The following is a 13,218-nucleotide window of genomic DNA, read 5'->3' on the forward strand; positions in this document are numbered from 1 at the left end:
TCTAAAGCTGTTAGAGACATATTGTAAAAGATGTGCTGCTGTGAGCGTAATAAAATGCTGTTCTACAAAGTATTGACTTGATTTTTATTCTTAAAAAAAATTGAAAACCATGTTTGGCGTAATTTTTCTTCCATTTTATCATGACGTGCTACTTTGTGTTGGTATATCACAGAAATTCCTAATGAAATACATTGAAGACTGTGGCGGTAATGTAAAAAAAGGGAAAAAGATTAAGGGTGTAAATACTTATGCAAGGCGCTGTACAAGAGTTTGTTACTGAATAGAGACACACAAAAAAAATCAAGCTTTTGTTGCAAATCAGGACAATAAATAACACCCACAGCTCTGTAACATTTAATAATGATATTTTATTAATTTCAGATTGAAAGAAAAGTATTCACACAAACACATAATAAGTAAATAGGCTAGAATTACTCTTCACTCTTCAGAAAAATAATAATACAACTAAAAATAAAACAGTTGCACTCCCAGCCACTTCGCTGTTGACGTGGTTACTGGGAAACATCCCATTCAAACGACGGTAATCATTTACAGAAAAACAAAAGGAGGGGGGCAAAAAGCACACATTGTGAGAGCTGATGGGAAGATTTATACCGGACTAGCTATACTAACAGTGGTACAGGAAGCAGTACTTGTTGTAGTACTCGTAGTAGTTAGCTGTTCATCTGGAGGTTCCCTGTTGCTGGAGCTCAATTAAACTGAACAACAGAAATGTTACGAATGTGTAACAGTTAAAAAGGAAGGGGGGCACAGAGGAGGCATCCAAGCGCACAAAATTAACCTCAGAATTAGAAGACGCATGAGCTGGGGATTACCAGCTCAGTACATGTTTAATCTGATGTGTTGGAGGTAATTTCAGACCCTGATGTTCGTCCTCACGCCCTCCTCCCGCTGAGCAGTAACATGAGCCCAAACGGGGTAAAAAAAAAAAATGCATCAAACTGGAGGTAGAGGTAGATTTTCCTGAGAAGTTGTAAGACACAACAAACATGCCTTGTTTCCGCACTGAAAGACACCCGAAGATCACTCACTCTCACTGTTTCACACAACCACACAGACACACTCTTCTCTACAATAATCACAATTATTCACAACAAAATCATCGCTGGATTCATAAATCTGCTCTATAAGTAATCTCTGTGTGCCTCCGTTTCTAAAAACAAGTCAACAAAGCAAAGAAACAGCAAACAAACAAACAATATATAAACATGATATATTCCATAGCCCTAAAAAAAGCCATCTATTAGAAATAATCTAGTTAACAAATCTTAGAAATACAGATTAATTCATATAATTGTCACAGCAGAAGGCATCTTGTTGTTTATGCCCACAGTCCAACCAGATGGAGGTCAAATCAGTGATGAAGTCCAGTTAAAAAGCCCTGAACCCACCTCAACCCGTAAAATGTTCCAGCTCGGCGGCAACAGGAAGTACATTTCCATACAAGATGCTAAGAAATTAGTTTGATTTATAGTAGTTTCTTTATAAAAACAAAAAAATCTACAGCTTTGGTTGGATGAAAAGCAGCTATATTTCAAGAATATTTGTGAACTAGAGACCAGGATCTTGTGCTGACATTATTTGTTGGGAGATTTAACTCCTAGATTAACAAAGTGGAAACACCGGGTATATGTTCCAGTCTGGGAAACGGCATCAAAGAAGCAGAATTAAGCAGCGAGTCCAACGACAGACAAGAGCGTAACTTAGACGGCAAAGGAATGCTAACAGAAACTACAAGCAGGATTCATGAATTCAGAAAATCAAAAACAAAATACTAGTTTGACAGACATTGCTAAAATTGAGAATAAGCTCTGGTTTAGCTGCTACTCATTTAAAAACTGATACATTTCTTTGCTACAATTTGACTTTAAGTATCAAACCTCAGCTTGATCACAGCTACACTAAAACAGGAAGCCTGAATAATGTGATATATTCACACTGTGTGACTTTTTTACTAAAGGAAAAGCTACTGCTGTAAGAGTTTGAGTCTAGATTCAGGCATGGTAGTGTTTCATGATCACCTCTATGCTCTTTCAGACTTTTCTACATCCACAGAAAGCGTCCTTGAAACACCTGGAAAATATGAGGTTATGCTCAAAGTTTGTATAATTATTGAGGTAAAAGTGATACTTCCATTTAGAAAACTGATTGTGCATTGTAATAAAACCTTCCACCGGGGGGCAATCTTACCACAAAGGCTATAAGGCTTTAAACTGTCTTCTGCTCTCCTTGCATGACTAAACATGGGTATTGATTAAAGGAGAGAGTCACATTTAAGAAGACATCTGATTGTCTGTGGTGATTACAATCTCTTTAATGGTTTTTGTGAAGCAAGAAAAAAACATTTTGATGAGGTTTTTCTGCATGAACGACAGGGATCTCTGACGGAAAGCAATCTGCCGAAGCTGAGGTCCTTGAGGTAGAAAATGGGCTTGGGTTGTGGTTGAAGGGATGTATGAGAGCGTTTTTAGAAGTATACAATGTTGCCTTAATAATGTCTCCTGATTGTCACAACCTTTCCTGAAAATACAGCCATGTACTAAAAGAGAGAGAAAGGAGCAGCGCTTCCACTGTTCAAATGCAAATATCCCACAGAAGCAGTCAATAGATATGCAATAAACATGGATCGACCGATGGAGAGGGGTGGGGGGGGGCAGGTGCTTTAATGCTGCCTTGGGAGCTGAAAGGTCAAAGGGTGAAATCTAAAAAGGCAATGTTGATCCTGTAGATCTAGATTGATTGAATTTGGTTTTCCTGCCCCCTCACAAACATTCAGCCGAGGCCTGGCTTTCTTTGATTGTCAGCAAGTGGCATCTGCAACTGAAAACCTGGGCTATCAGACCGAAGCACCTTGTTCATCACAACATATGAGGTTAGGAGGAGAGAAAATGCACATTAATTTAAGACAATGCTTCCAATATACTTTTTTTTTTGTTTTGTTGTCACTGCAAAGTACTTCTTTCATCATGTAAAGAACTTTGAATTGTTTTGCTGCTGAAATGCACTATTTAAATAAACTTGTCTTGCCTTTCCTCAGGTGTTTTTGGTTTTAATCTAAAATGATAATCTACAACAGGAGTGTTTTTCTACATGGACCCAAATAGTTGAGTTAAAGGTACTCAACGGCAGAATTTTTTTTTTTCAGTAAAACGTTTGCAAATTATTTTAGAAATAATTTTTACCTTACTATTTATAGGAAATTGACAAAGGAGTCTGGTTTTATAGAAAAGGATCTGAAACAAAAAAAAGGTCTCGCATGTTTGCTGTATTAAAAAAAATGCATACTATTTTCTAAATTTTGGGCATTGATTTTTTTGTTTTCTCAGTCAAGAAATTGTTTTTGTACTTTTTCAGTAATAACAATGGTACATGGGTCACAGTTTTTTCTGAAATCTATTTAGCCAGCTTTAATGAATGGGTGCCCGTATTTACAATGACATTGAAAATCAAATAAAAAGCGTGATCATAAAAGACGAATAGCTTGTGTTCGACCTTAGGTTCTGTTTTAATACGAGAATTTAATTTGTCAGAGAAAACCTTGGCCTAAATTACAGAAAAAGTGACCAACTGCATTAACCACCTGTGCTGGCAGGCCAATATGTGCCATCCTTGAAAATTATAACTCTAATTAAATATGATGGAAATGAAGAAATAAATATCAACATCTGCTCTAATAAACACGGCAGTTTCCGTTTATCCCAGTATCTGTTTAATTTAGAGCACTGTGCCCTCAACCTTTATTGGCAGCATGGCAGCACTGATGAAGATGTCTATCAGCCTTATAATAAAAATTGCAGTAGCATAATCTCACCCTGAAAAATTTGGAAAAATCCAACTGTTAATTTGAGCTAATTTATCCAGTGGAGGAATAAAAATCGGAGTGCCATTAAAATAATTACACACAATTAGTGGCACGTAGAAAAATTTCTATAAATTAAATATAAGTGGAGCTTTTCCTTAATTAATACATTTTTTTAGGTCGTTCAGTGTCAAGACACGTATTATTTACTCATATATGACAGGAAAGAGTGCCATCTTTGGGTCACAAAGTCACCATAACAATATATGTTAAGAGCCTTTGTCCCCATTTTTACCAGAGATGCCAATAATTTAACAGGGTGCTGTATAAATAATACATATACAATGTGAAAGTTGCAGATATAGAAGGATAAGCTATAAAGGTGGTGAATGTTCGATATACTGTCTTTTACAATTAATTCAGATTTTACATGTATTTGATTAAATACTACTTTTATAAACCATAGACATTTGGCCAGAGATACAACAAAGTTAAGGGCAGGTAGGAAGTGTTTTGCAAACGGGAACATTTCCTCTAAATAATACATATATTATCATATTTTGTACCCTAAAAATCTTAAAGAGTATAAAATAAGTTACTATTGGCCTTTCTGTTTGTTTTTAAAGGAGATATATAAGATTAAAACGCATTAGTCAAAAAGAGTCGGTTGTTTTGGTGAAACTAACTGGACAGACTATTACAGTCTGAGTGGTGTGACAGACGGTGTCCTTACAGAATAATGCTAAGAAAGCTACATCACTGTAGTGTAGTTAACTGATTATGTGGATAAAAGTGAGACTCGCACAATCACTGCATAGCTTGTGAACTTAAGGTCTTCTGGTGACTCAGCTGCTGGGTGGAATGGGAGCGCCGACGCCTGTGAGCATCAGGGTAACAATGCAGATCAGAACTGGAGCAGGAAATCAAATGTCTAACCTTATGCTGCCAGAATTTTAGTTTTTTGATCTACAGTTTAAGATGTCCTTGTGGTGACTTGCAGGCGGACTGGGCTCACCATGCAGAGCTGTTAAATCCCTCTCTATGATGCCGGTTTGCAATCAGGCAACATTTTTCCTTTCTTCCTCCAGCTCACTGGAGAAATCTCCATTTAAATATTCATTTTATGAACTCAAACTCAAGCTGGAGGTTTCGCTACAGCTAATATTGTATCCAGTGGACATTTTGTTATGCAGTGATTCTTGAAATCGCCATTCAGAACGTAAAGTCAAAATTTTCTAACACATTCCAAGCTGCCCTGTGATTTCTTTATCTCTCATTGTTTTTCTTACATGTTTCTGAATTTTGGACCCATCTTGAACTACAAACATGAGCCCTATTGAAAGTGAAAAGCTGTAAAAATGATGATAAATGCCCCAAGGATTGTCTTAATTTATGTTTATACAGATTTGATTTAAAGTTTCAATTGAATTTAACATTGCCAAAGAAATGACGGTTAAGGTTAAACATCTTCTTTAAATCAAGCTACTTTAAATTCTGCATTGGAATTTGGGGTTTTAGGTCCTTGTTTAGGATTTTTCCTTAGATTTCGTATGAAAGTGGCTTTTTATTGAGTTCGAAGAGGGCTTTTGAAAAGTGACCAGTGTTTGTTTAGCAGCTGGTGGTGATTTCCCACAGAGAAGCCGGTACAGAAATCAAAGCCCTGACAGCCATCTGGTGATATTTGACTGAACAGTAAAAAGTGATTAGTTGGAGGTACTGCTCACTCTCTGGTCACCTCACGCTGTGTTAAGGCCTCAGAGCAGAACCCATGTACAAAGCCTGATTTATTTCCTAACGTCAGCCGGGACGAGGCTGCTTGGTACAGCTGTGGGCTCTAGGGGGGGAGAGGGGCTGAGTAACAACCTTTATCAGCCAACAGTCCAGCGAGGTAACACAGCTTCAAGTTCAAAAAGCTAAATGATCAAACTATTTCAAGATACGGAGACCCTACTTACTATTACACAGTGCCCTTTTCTGTCATAAACCCAACTGAGTTTGCACCAATAAGACACAAGCAAACATGTAGCCACCTAAAAGGGCCAGATCAAGCAACAGCTGCACAGTTTGAGGATCACAAAACATTCACTGCTGTAACCTTGATGGAGAAGGCGACGTCCATGTCACAGCACGGGATAAGAAGCACTTGGATCAGAAGAAGCACTACGACATGCAAAAACTCAAAGCTGAACGGAAAAAAATAAAAGCATCTGTGATCTACGTCACAAAAGCTCTTTAAAGGCGAGCTGAAAACGCCTATCGGGTTTTCTCCTGAGGCCCTGACAGTGTCTCCTGACACCTGATTGTCCGTGTGAGTTTCTCCACCACAAAGAGAAGGAGGGATTGAGTGGACACTCAGCTCCTTCATGTTTAAGACAGAAAATTGCTTAATTTCTGATTGAATTGTCTTCATCTACAAAAGCATGCATGAAACTGACCTAAAGAGTCACTCCACAAGATGGCAAAGTCAGAAGGAAGAGGAAAAAAAGGTAGAAAGCATTGCTCTGTCCAGTGTAATAGAAGACAGCTACCAATCATACAAAGCAAAGAGACACCTGAGAAAAAAAAAAAATCAGAACTTGTATTATTTAAACTAACAATGCACCTTAAACGGAGTATTTTAGCTCATTTTACCACCTGCACAAAGTATCGTTCTGCTCCAGAGAGCCATTCTGAAGACTACGTTTGACAAAACACCTGGAAGGATGGCATATATATCTTAAACTGGCCACGTGTCAACATACAGGAGTGGATTGTAGTTACGAACCAGCCACAACTGTCTATGCCAGAACGAGCACACGCACACAAAAAACAAACAAACAGCTACTTGCAGAAGCAAGCCACCACGAGCCTGGCTGGTATGATGCACTAAAACTCCTACAAGTGATCAAAAGATCCCTGCAGGTTCTTCAGTTTCACTTAAGACTGCCTGGCAACGATAAGAACCAGAGCGCAGACCTGTACTAGACTTGTTTTCCTACAGGGTTTCCATGTTAATAAGGTTATCTGGTTTTACAACAAAATGAGGTCACAACCACACATTTTTTATGCCCTGAAAGAAGAAAATAAGAAAAAAAAAAAAAAAGACCCAAACACCCTTTAAAGCTTTTCTGATTAAAAATAGAGGATATTCATACTTCTTCTTTCATAGAATTCTAAATATAAAGATTACTTTACCTGCAATGAGAAGATTTTTAAAGATTTAAACAATAAAACACAACAAAGAAAATAACAATAATGAGAATAATGACAATGAAAAGTTAAAATATTAATAAAAAATGTCTCCTCTAGAAGATACAATATCATTGTCAGTCAGTAGCTGTGTGTGTGTGTGTGTGTAAACAATGCTTTAGCCTTCCTAGTTATTACCTTCTCTGTTGTTCTCCAATAATCTGTACATTTATGCAGAAATAAATAATTCACAGGTTGTACACAAGTTTAGCATATACTGACTCTCAGTTGGGATTATTTCCTTTCAAAAATCCTTTTGGCGATGAAGAACAAAAGAGATGAGTTTGTGAGAGAAAACCTGAGATAGTGTACTTCAAGTGAGCTGAGTTTCAGTTTGTTTTTCTGTACTGATGATGGTTCTCCTTTTCTTTTTGGCATAGATGATGTAGAAAATGAGGTTGCTTTTTGGCCTTCTTAGCGTGGTAATAAAAAAAAATAAAATGAGGGGAGTTTGTTAAGACAGCGGGTTGCTGGAGGCTGAGGTAGGTGTGTTTTGCTGCTGTTGTTGTTGAGCATTGCGAATGCTGACAGGCTTGTTGGACAGGGACGACACAGACGCACCGGACGAAGCTGACCCTGCTGCTGCCTGAGCGAAAAGAACACCTAGACAGGAAAAGGACAAAAGCACAACCATCAATCAGTGTCCACAGCACATCAATTTAAATCAAATTTCAAGCAAGACTTATTAGTGTAGTTAATAATAATGTCTCACTAAAACCGGAGAACTCTGTGCTTATTTTCCACTTATTGTTTACATTTGTAAAATCCAGACAGAAATCCATAACAGCGCCCTCAATGTGTTTCCTGTTGGAGGCAGAAGTCCAACTCAAGGTTACCAACATGCACTGAAATCAAGGGCCTATGGTGAGCAGGTCACTGAGTTGAAACTAGCAGAAAAAGATCTTCCACTTTAAATAGAAATATTTTGACGTGTATTGACGTCCAGCTAAAAAATCTGTATCACATGTTAAAAGCTTCATAGTTATAAACATTGTATTTGGACATGGATTGACACAGCAGGGTAATCATCTGCAGGATAAACGATTATTTCAGGTCATGATGAGGCCTGTTCAATTTTGTTGGTCAGTGAGTTATGTTTGCAAAAAGGCAGATTTCTGAGTGTTTTTGGAGTTGAGCAACATATGTATTCAAAAATAATTATGTTTTAGGTATAGAATAAGAGTCACTACATGGGCAGCACAAGAACAAGGCGAAAGTTGCTTACTTTTAAAGATAAACAGTAAGAAGAGAGGTACCGTGTCTTTCGAATTTCCTATTAATTTTCACTATAAGCGACTCATTCTGTAGTGGACCTAAGATAATATCTAATTAACTGACATTTGAACTCCTTGAAAATATCATTTGCACAACATTTACAGACGACCATAAGACTGGATGAAAGAAACAACTAGGAAGGCTAAGGCATTGTTCACTGCCCAATCAGTTGAATCAATTTTCGTTGCAACAGGCTGTGATTTCCACGGCCCCATCAAAATGGTTTGTTCCTGTGCTTTCCGGGGTCTCATTGTTATAAAGGACATTTTCTCAGCTGAAGCCAACAACTTCTTAAGAAAAGTCTCTTGTACAATTATTATTTGTTAACATAACACTGGGAGATAGGAATATTTTTAAATCGTTACAATCAGCTAGGACGGAGGGTCTCTCTGAGGACTAAGTTAATGACACAGCCGAAAACTGTTTTTTAGTTTAATTACAAGTCTAACTAAAAAATGTTACCGTCTGAATTTTCAGTGAGTTATATAAAAACATTAAACATGCTAACATTAGGCTAGCACTTCAGTAAACTGTTTTGAATGAAGGAATCTTCAAAAGGAGCAAGTCGGGACTTTGTTGAGGATTGTTTAGAGGATTGTTTATTAAATTGGGATTCTTAACAGACTAGGATCAACATTTGGGCCAAAACATCCTGATCACGACATCCAGAACTGAATGCAATTTTTCTTTTTACAGAGATTAGGCCATAATCAGTACTGGCAGGTCAGAACTATCGGCCAGGAAAAGCCTGATCGGCCCATCTCATCTTTAAACAATATAGTTTTAAATAAAACAACAGCCTTCATTGTGCTTTAACTGTATCAGACAATCCCTTTCCAGATACTATCAGACTAATTATTTTCAAAGATACTGTGCAAGCCACTCTATTAATGTGTTTTCTAACTTCATTAATTATTAGCACATTTGATAGTTTTCTATAGATCACGGTTTGCATCAATGTATTGTCTGAGAGGTGTTGTACAGTCTTTTATTCAATAGCTATTTATAAAAAAAATTAACCTTGACATATTAAATATGTGGATGTGTTAACAGCTATTTTATAGAACATTTCTAACATAAAATAAACATCCACAGTAGATGCATAGCACAACAAATAAAGTTGTGCGGTTGCTGAATCTTATTTTTAAGGTTTAGGTTAAGCCTTTGTTTAATCAGGTGGGCGTATTTGCTGGATGGTAAGCATTTGCATAAAGACTACTAGACCTTAATTTTATGCAAGAGGGGTCATTTTGATTTCTTGTCTGTAGAGTAGAATACATTTTGTTTAACAAGGATAATAAATTGATAATATGCAGAAAGGAAATTATGTATTTGTGTCTGTTAAAAAACATGAAACAGATTGTTTCTGCATTTTGAAGACAAAAGGGAATAAATAGTAACGAACGTAGAATTTTCTGCTGAATTAATATCAAATTATGAGTGGTGGTAATCACAAAGGAAGGAAGTGATGAGCTGTACATCCTGTACGACATCACAGAGGTACTCACCAGTGTACACCACTCCATTGAGCTCCACTGACATGCTGATGCTGTTTGTGCCGTTTGTGGTGAGGTTCAGAGCTGACTCTTGCCTCCCATCTGTCAGGAAGACAACAGCTTCATGTTTTGTTTTGTCTTTTGTCCAAACAGTAAAACAAATCTCACCAAAAACATAGAATGAGTGCACAACTATCTATCTTGGCAAACACACCTTTTGTTTGATTTTTTTTTAGAAAAGAGAAATCTCTATAAGAACATTTCTCTGAAGTCACCAGTTTTATCGCTTACTAAGAAACCGTTTGCGTGTTCCATCAGATAGTCAGAAACCGAGACAAACCTTCGCTATAAGATCAAAGACGCTGCTTGCACAAGACAATTCCCACAAAGACAAACACACATGTACAGCATGTATGCATGCATGCTGCTCCTATAAGCTAAACAGGTCAACATATAGGCCTGCTGTTAGCTCTTCCCTTACTGCTGGGTGCTGCGGTTTGTGGTGAGATCACAAGACATGGTAACTGTTGCAAAGAGGGAAGATGGGTGAAATCCAGAAATCATACACATAAGATGAGAAAGGGAACCAAAGGTGTGTTGTAGTAAAATACAAACAGGTACACATATAAACCGAACTTCAGTGTATGTATGTATGAATGAATGAATGAATGAGTGTGTATGTATGTATGTATGTATGTATGCATATATACATACATACATACATACACTATATTGCCGAAAATATTTGTCTGTCTACTTTTACATGTACGTTAACTTAATCTTTAAAAGGTCCAATGTGTTGATGAACCCCCGTTCCCAGCAATAGCAGCTTTAACTATTCTGTAAACATCTTCCACATGGTTTAATAGTGTGTTCACAGTTAGATGAGAAAACCAAAATTGCAGCTTCCACTCTTATTCATCCTAAAGGTGTTTAAAAAGGTTGAGGTCAATGACTCTGTGCAAGCCAGTCAAGTTTCTCCACACCAAACCTAACACACCTGCAGCCTTGGAAGTGATTGGAACACCAGAATTCATTGATTTGGTGGTGTGACCCAAAACGTTTATATTTATGTTGCTCAGCTCATGGGAAAACTTGAAAAATGTGTGCATATTGTGTTTGTTACCTTGATTGTTGATGCGGATGTTCATCGGTATCTGAGCAGTCATGGCCAGCAGGTTGTGTTGCAGAGCTCTTTGCAGCAGCCGGTGGTGCTCTTCTGCAGGCAGGGCCATCTTCTTCTCTGGGGGCTCGCCCGCCTCCAGTTTGTCCCTCAGCTGCTCCAAAGCCGCCAACTGAGCTGCCATCGCCGCCTGGGCTGCAGCTGCCTGCACGGCGGCCGCTGAGTGGCCAGGCAAGTGACCAACCGGCAGACGAGGAATGCCGACCCCCGGCAGCAGCTGGCCTCCCTCCTCTTCTGGTCCGACAGAGTAAAACTCGGCGTCAGATAAAATAATGTACATCTAAATGTTATGTAATATGCTATGACAATCCATAATTACATAAGCTAGATTTTTAAAGACCAGTCTCAAGGACTTCTCTCAACTTTTAACAGTATTTGTAGCTGTTAGGGTAGAAAATAAGTCACTCATTTCTTTTACCTCCTATACCTCTTATAAATGATCGTTCGTACCTTTCTTAATCTTCTGCATGGAGGTCATCGAGGCTCCGTTGGTGCCCACCGTCAAGCCCACACTGGGCGTAGAGACCTTTGATGAGGACAGCATGGTAGGTGTCCCGTTGGGGGAATATGTGAAGAGGGAGCTGCCGAAGCTCTGTCTTCGACCTTCTCGTCGATTGCTGTCGATGGCTGCCTGAAGCTCATTGGGGTTGCTCAGACCTCTCTTATCACATTCATATGGGTACAGGTACTTCATGTATCTGAAATTAATGGTGGATGTAAATGACTATTTTATAACACAGACGTGTGCAATGTTCAGTGAAACATTAAGGTTTAGCTTTCAGCCATTCAGACCCCATTACTTTTTTTATTAGCACAAAGTTTAATGTACTTTTTAAGATTTAATGTTAAAGATCAACACAAAGTAGTGAAAAGACGCTCAGTTTGTACATTTAAAAAAATCTGTTCTGTTGTAAAAGTTAAAAATGTATTAAAAATCACAGGTTTCAGTGCTTTTTTGATATTTAAAGCCACACATGTCTGATCTGAGAAGGTCTAATGCAGCGTAATGACCCTTTTTACCAAGAATTGAATGGGCATTTATCAGTGGGTTTACTCAGCAACTAATTCCAGGAGTTTATACAGTTAGTTTATTATTTTTTCTCCCTAAAACCATTTTTTCACTTTTCATTAATTAATAGACAGACACACACACCCACATAAGTTAGAAGAAAAAAACCAACACCTCATTAAATTTGACAAAAATCCAATGACAATGAATGTGAATTAGTTATAAATCACCATAAGAAGCACTTACGTTCATATAAATTAGTTTTTTTTACTTTTTGGAGAACAAAATAAAGAAACAAATCCGGAAACTCCCAGACTTTTTCAGACATTTGAAGGCTGTGTAGGAACCCTTTATGTATGGATTCGGGGGTGCTGAATACAAAAGCATGCCACATTTTTCAGACTTTTATTTAATAAAAAAATCTTTTTCCTTCCACTTCAAACTTATGCATCATGTTTTGTTGTTTTATCACATGAAATGCCAATAAAACACATTAAGGTTGTATTGTGACAGGATGCAACCAAGTTCAAGAGTTATTAATATTTTAGCTAGGCACCGTAAACACATATCAGCCCCAACCATGAACACACACATCTCCTTTCTGTAAGAATGATTAGGATGAAATCTGATCTGATCTTATGCTAACTGGGAATGAGGACATCCAACAGCCAGAACCAACTGCAGGAAATTACTTCAACACACAGGAGTTAATTTGTATAACAAAGTGGTTGTTGACATTTGATCACTACCATCTCCAACACTGTGAAACACTGAACAGAACAGGGATTAAAGGATTAAAGCTCTCACAGTAAAGGTAATGTTGAGTCATAAAAAAAGTTGTGTTGATTTAGCTACATTTGTCATCATTAGAAGGGTGAATCCAAACATTACAAACACAACAGTACAAGCAGGAAACTCTGAGATAAACCAGAAAAACATTCGTTATGTGTACTGACTGTGTGCGGAGGGTGAAGGCTGCACTGGTGATTGAGGTAGGCAGGTTAAGTCCCTTGGTAATCTCCCTCCACAGTTTCTTGTTGATGACCTCCACCAAGCCACCCTTCTCTGTCACCAGCCTGTAGAGCATGTACAGATCCAAGACCTGCTTGGCCATGATGGGTATACGATTCACAGGTGTTCCTGATTCAGCAATTCACACACACACACACACACACACACACACACACACACACACACACACACACAC

At 38.0% G+C, this 13,218-nt stretch overlaps 1 protein-coding gene across 4 annotated transcripts in view; it reads right to left on the minus strand.

The window, feature by feature from the left end:
- Nucleotides 1-348: 348 nt before the first annotated feature.
- Nucleotides 349-13,218, minus strand: part of arid3a (AT rich interactive domain 3A (BRIGHT-like)) — a 57,488-nt gene continuing 44,618 nt past the window's right edge. For 3 of the 4 annotated variants that reach the window (XM_047375253.1, XM_047375254.1, XM_047375255.1), the window contains 5 exons: nt 12,968-13,151; nt 11,453-11,700; nt 10,946-11,236; nt 9,832-9,921; nt 349-7,651 (listed from right to left, as the gene is read on the minus strand). In XM_047375253.1, the coding sequence (XP_047231209.1) occupies nt 7,503-7,651; nt 9,832-9,921; nt 10,946-11,236; nt 11,453-11,700; nt 12,968-13,151 (962 nt within the window). In that variant the 3' untranslated portion in view covers nt 349-7,502. The remainder of the gene's footprint in view (nt 7,652-9,831; nt 9,922-10,945; nt 11,237-11,452; nt 11,701-12,967; nt 13,152-13,218) is intronic. The other variant, XM_047375257.1, reaches the window with a different exon arrangement.

This window comes from Girardinichthys multiradiatus, chromosome 9 (assembly GCF_021462225.1).
Source record: "Girardinichthys multiradiatus isolate DD_20200921_A chromosome 9, DD_fGirMul_XY1, whole genome shotgun sequence".
Lineage (NCBI taxonomy): Eukaryota > Metazoa > Chordata > Actinopteri > Cyprinodontiformes > Goodeidae > Girardinichthys > Girardinichthys multiradiatus.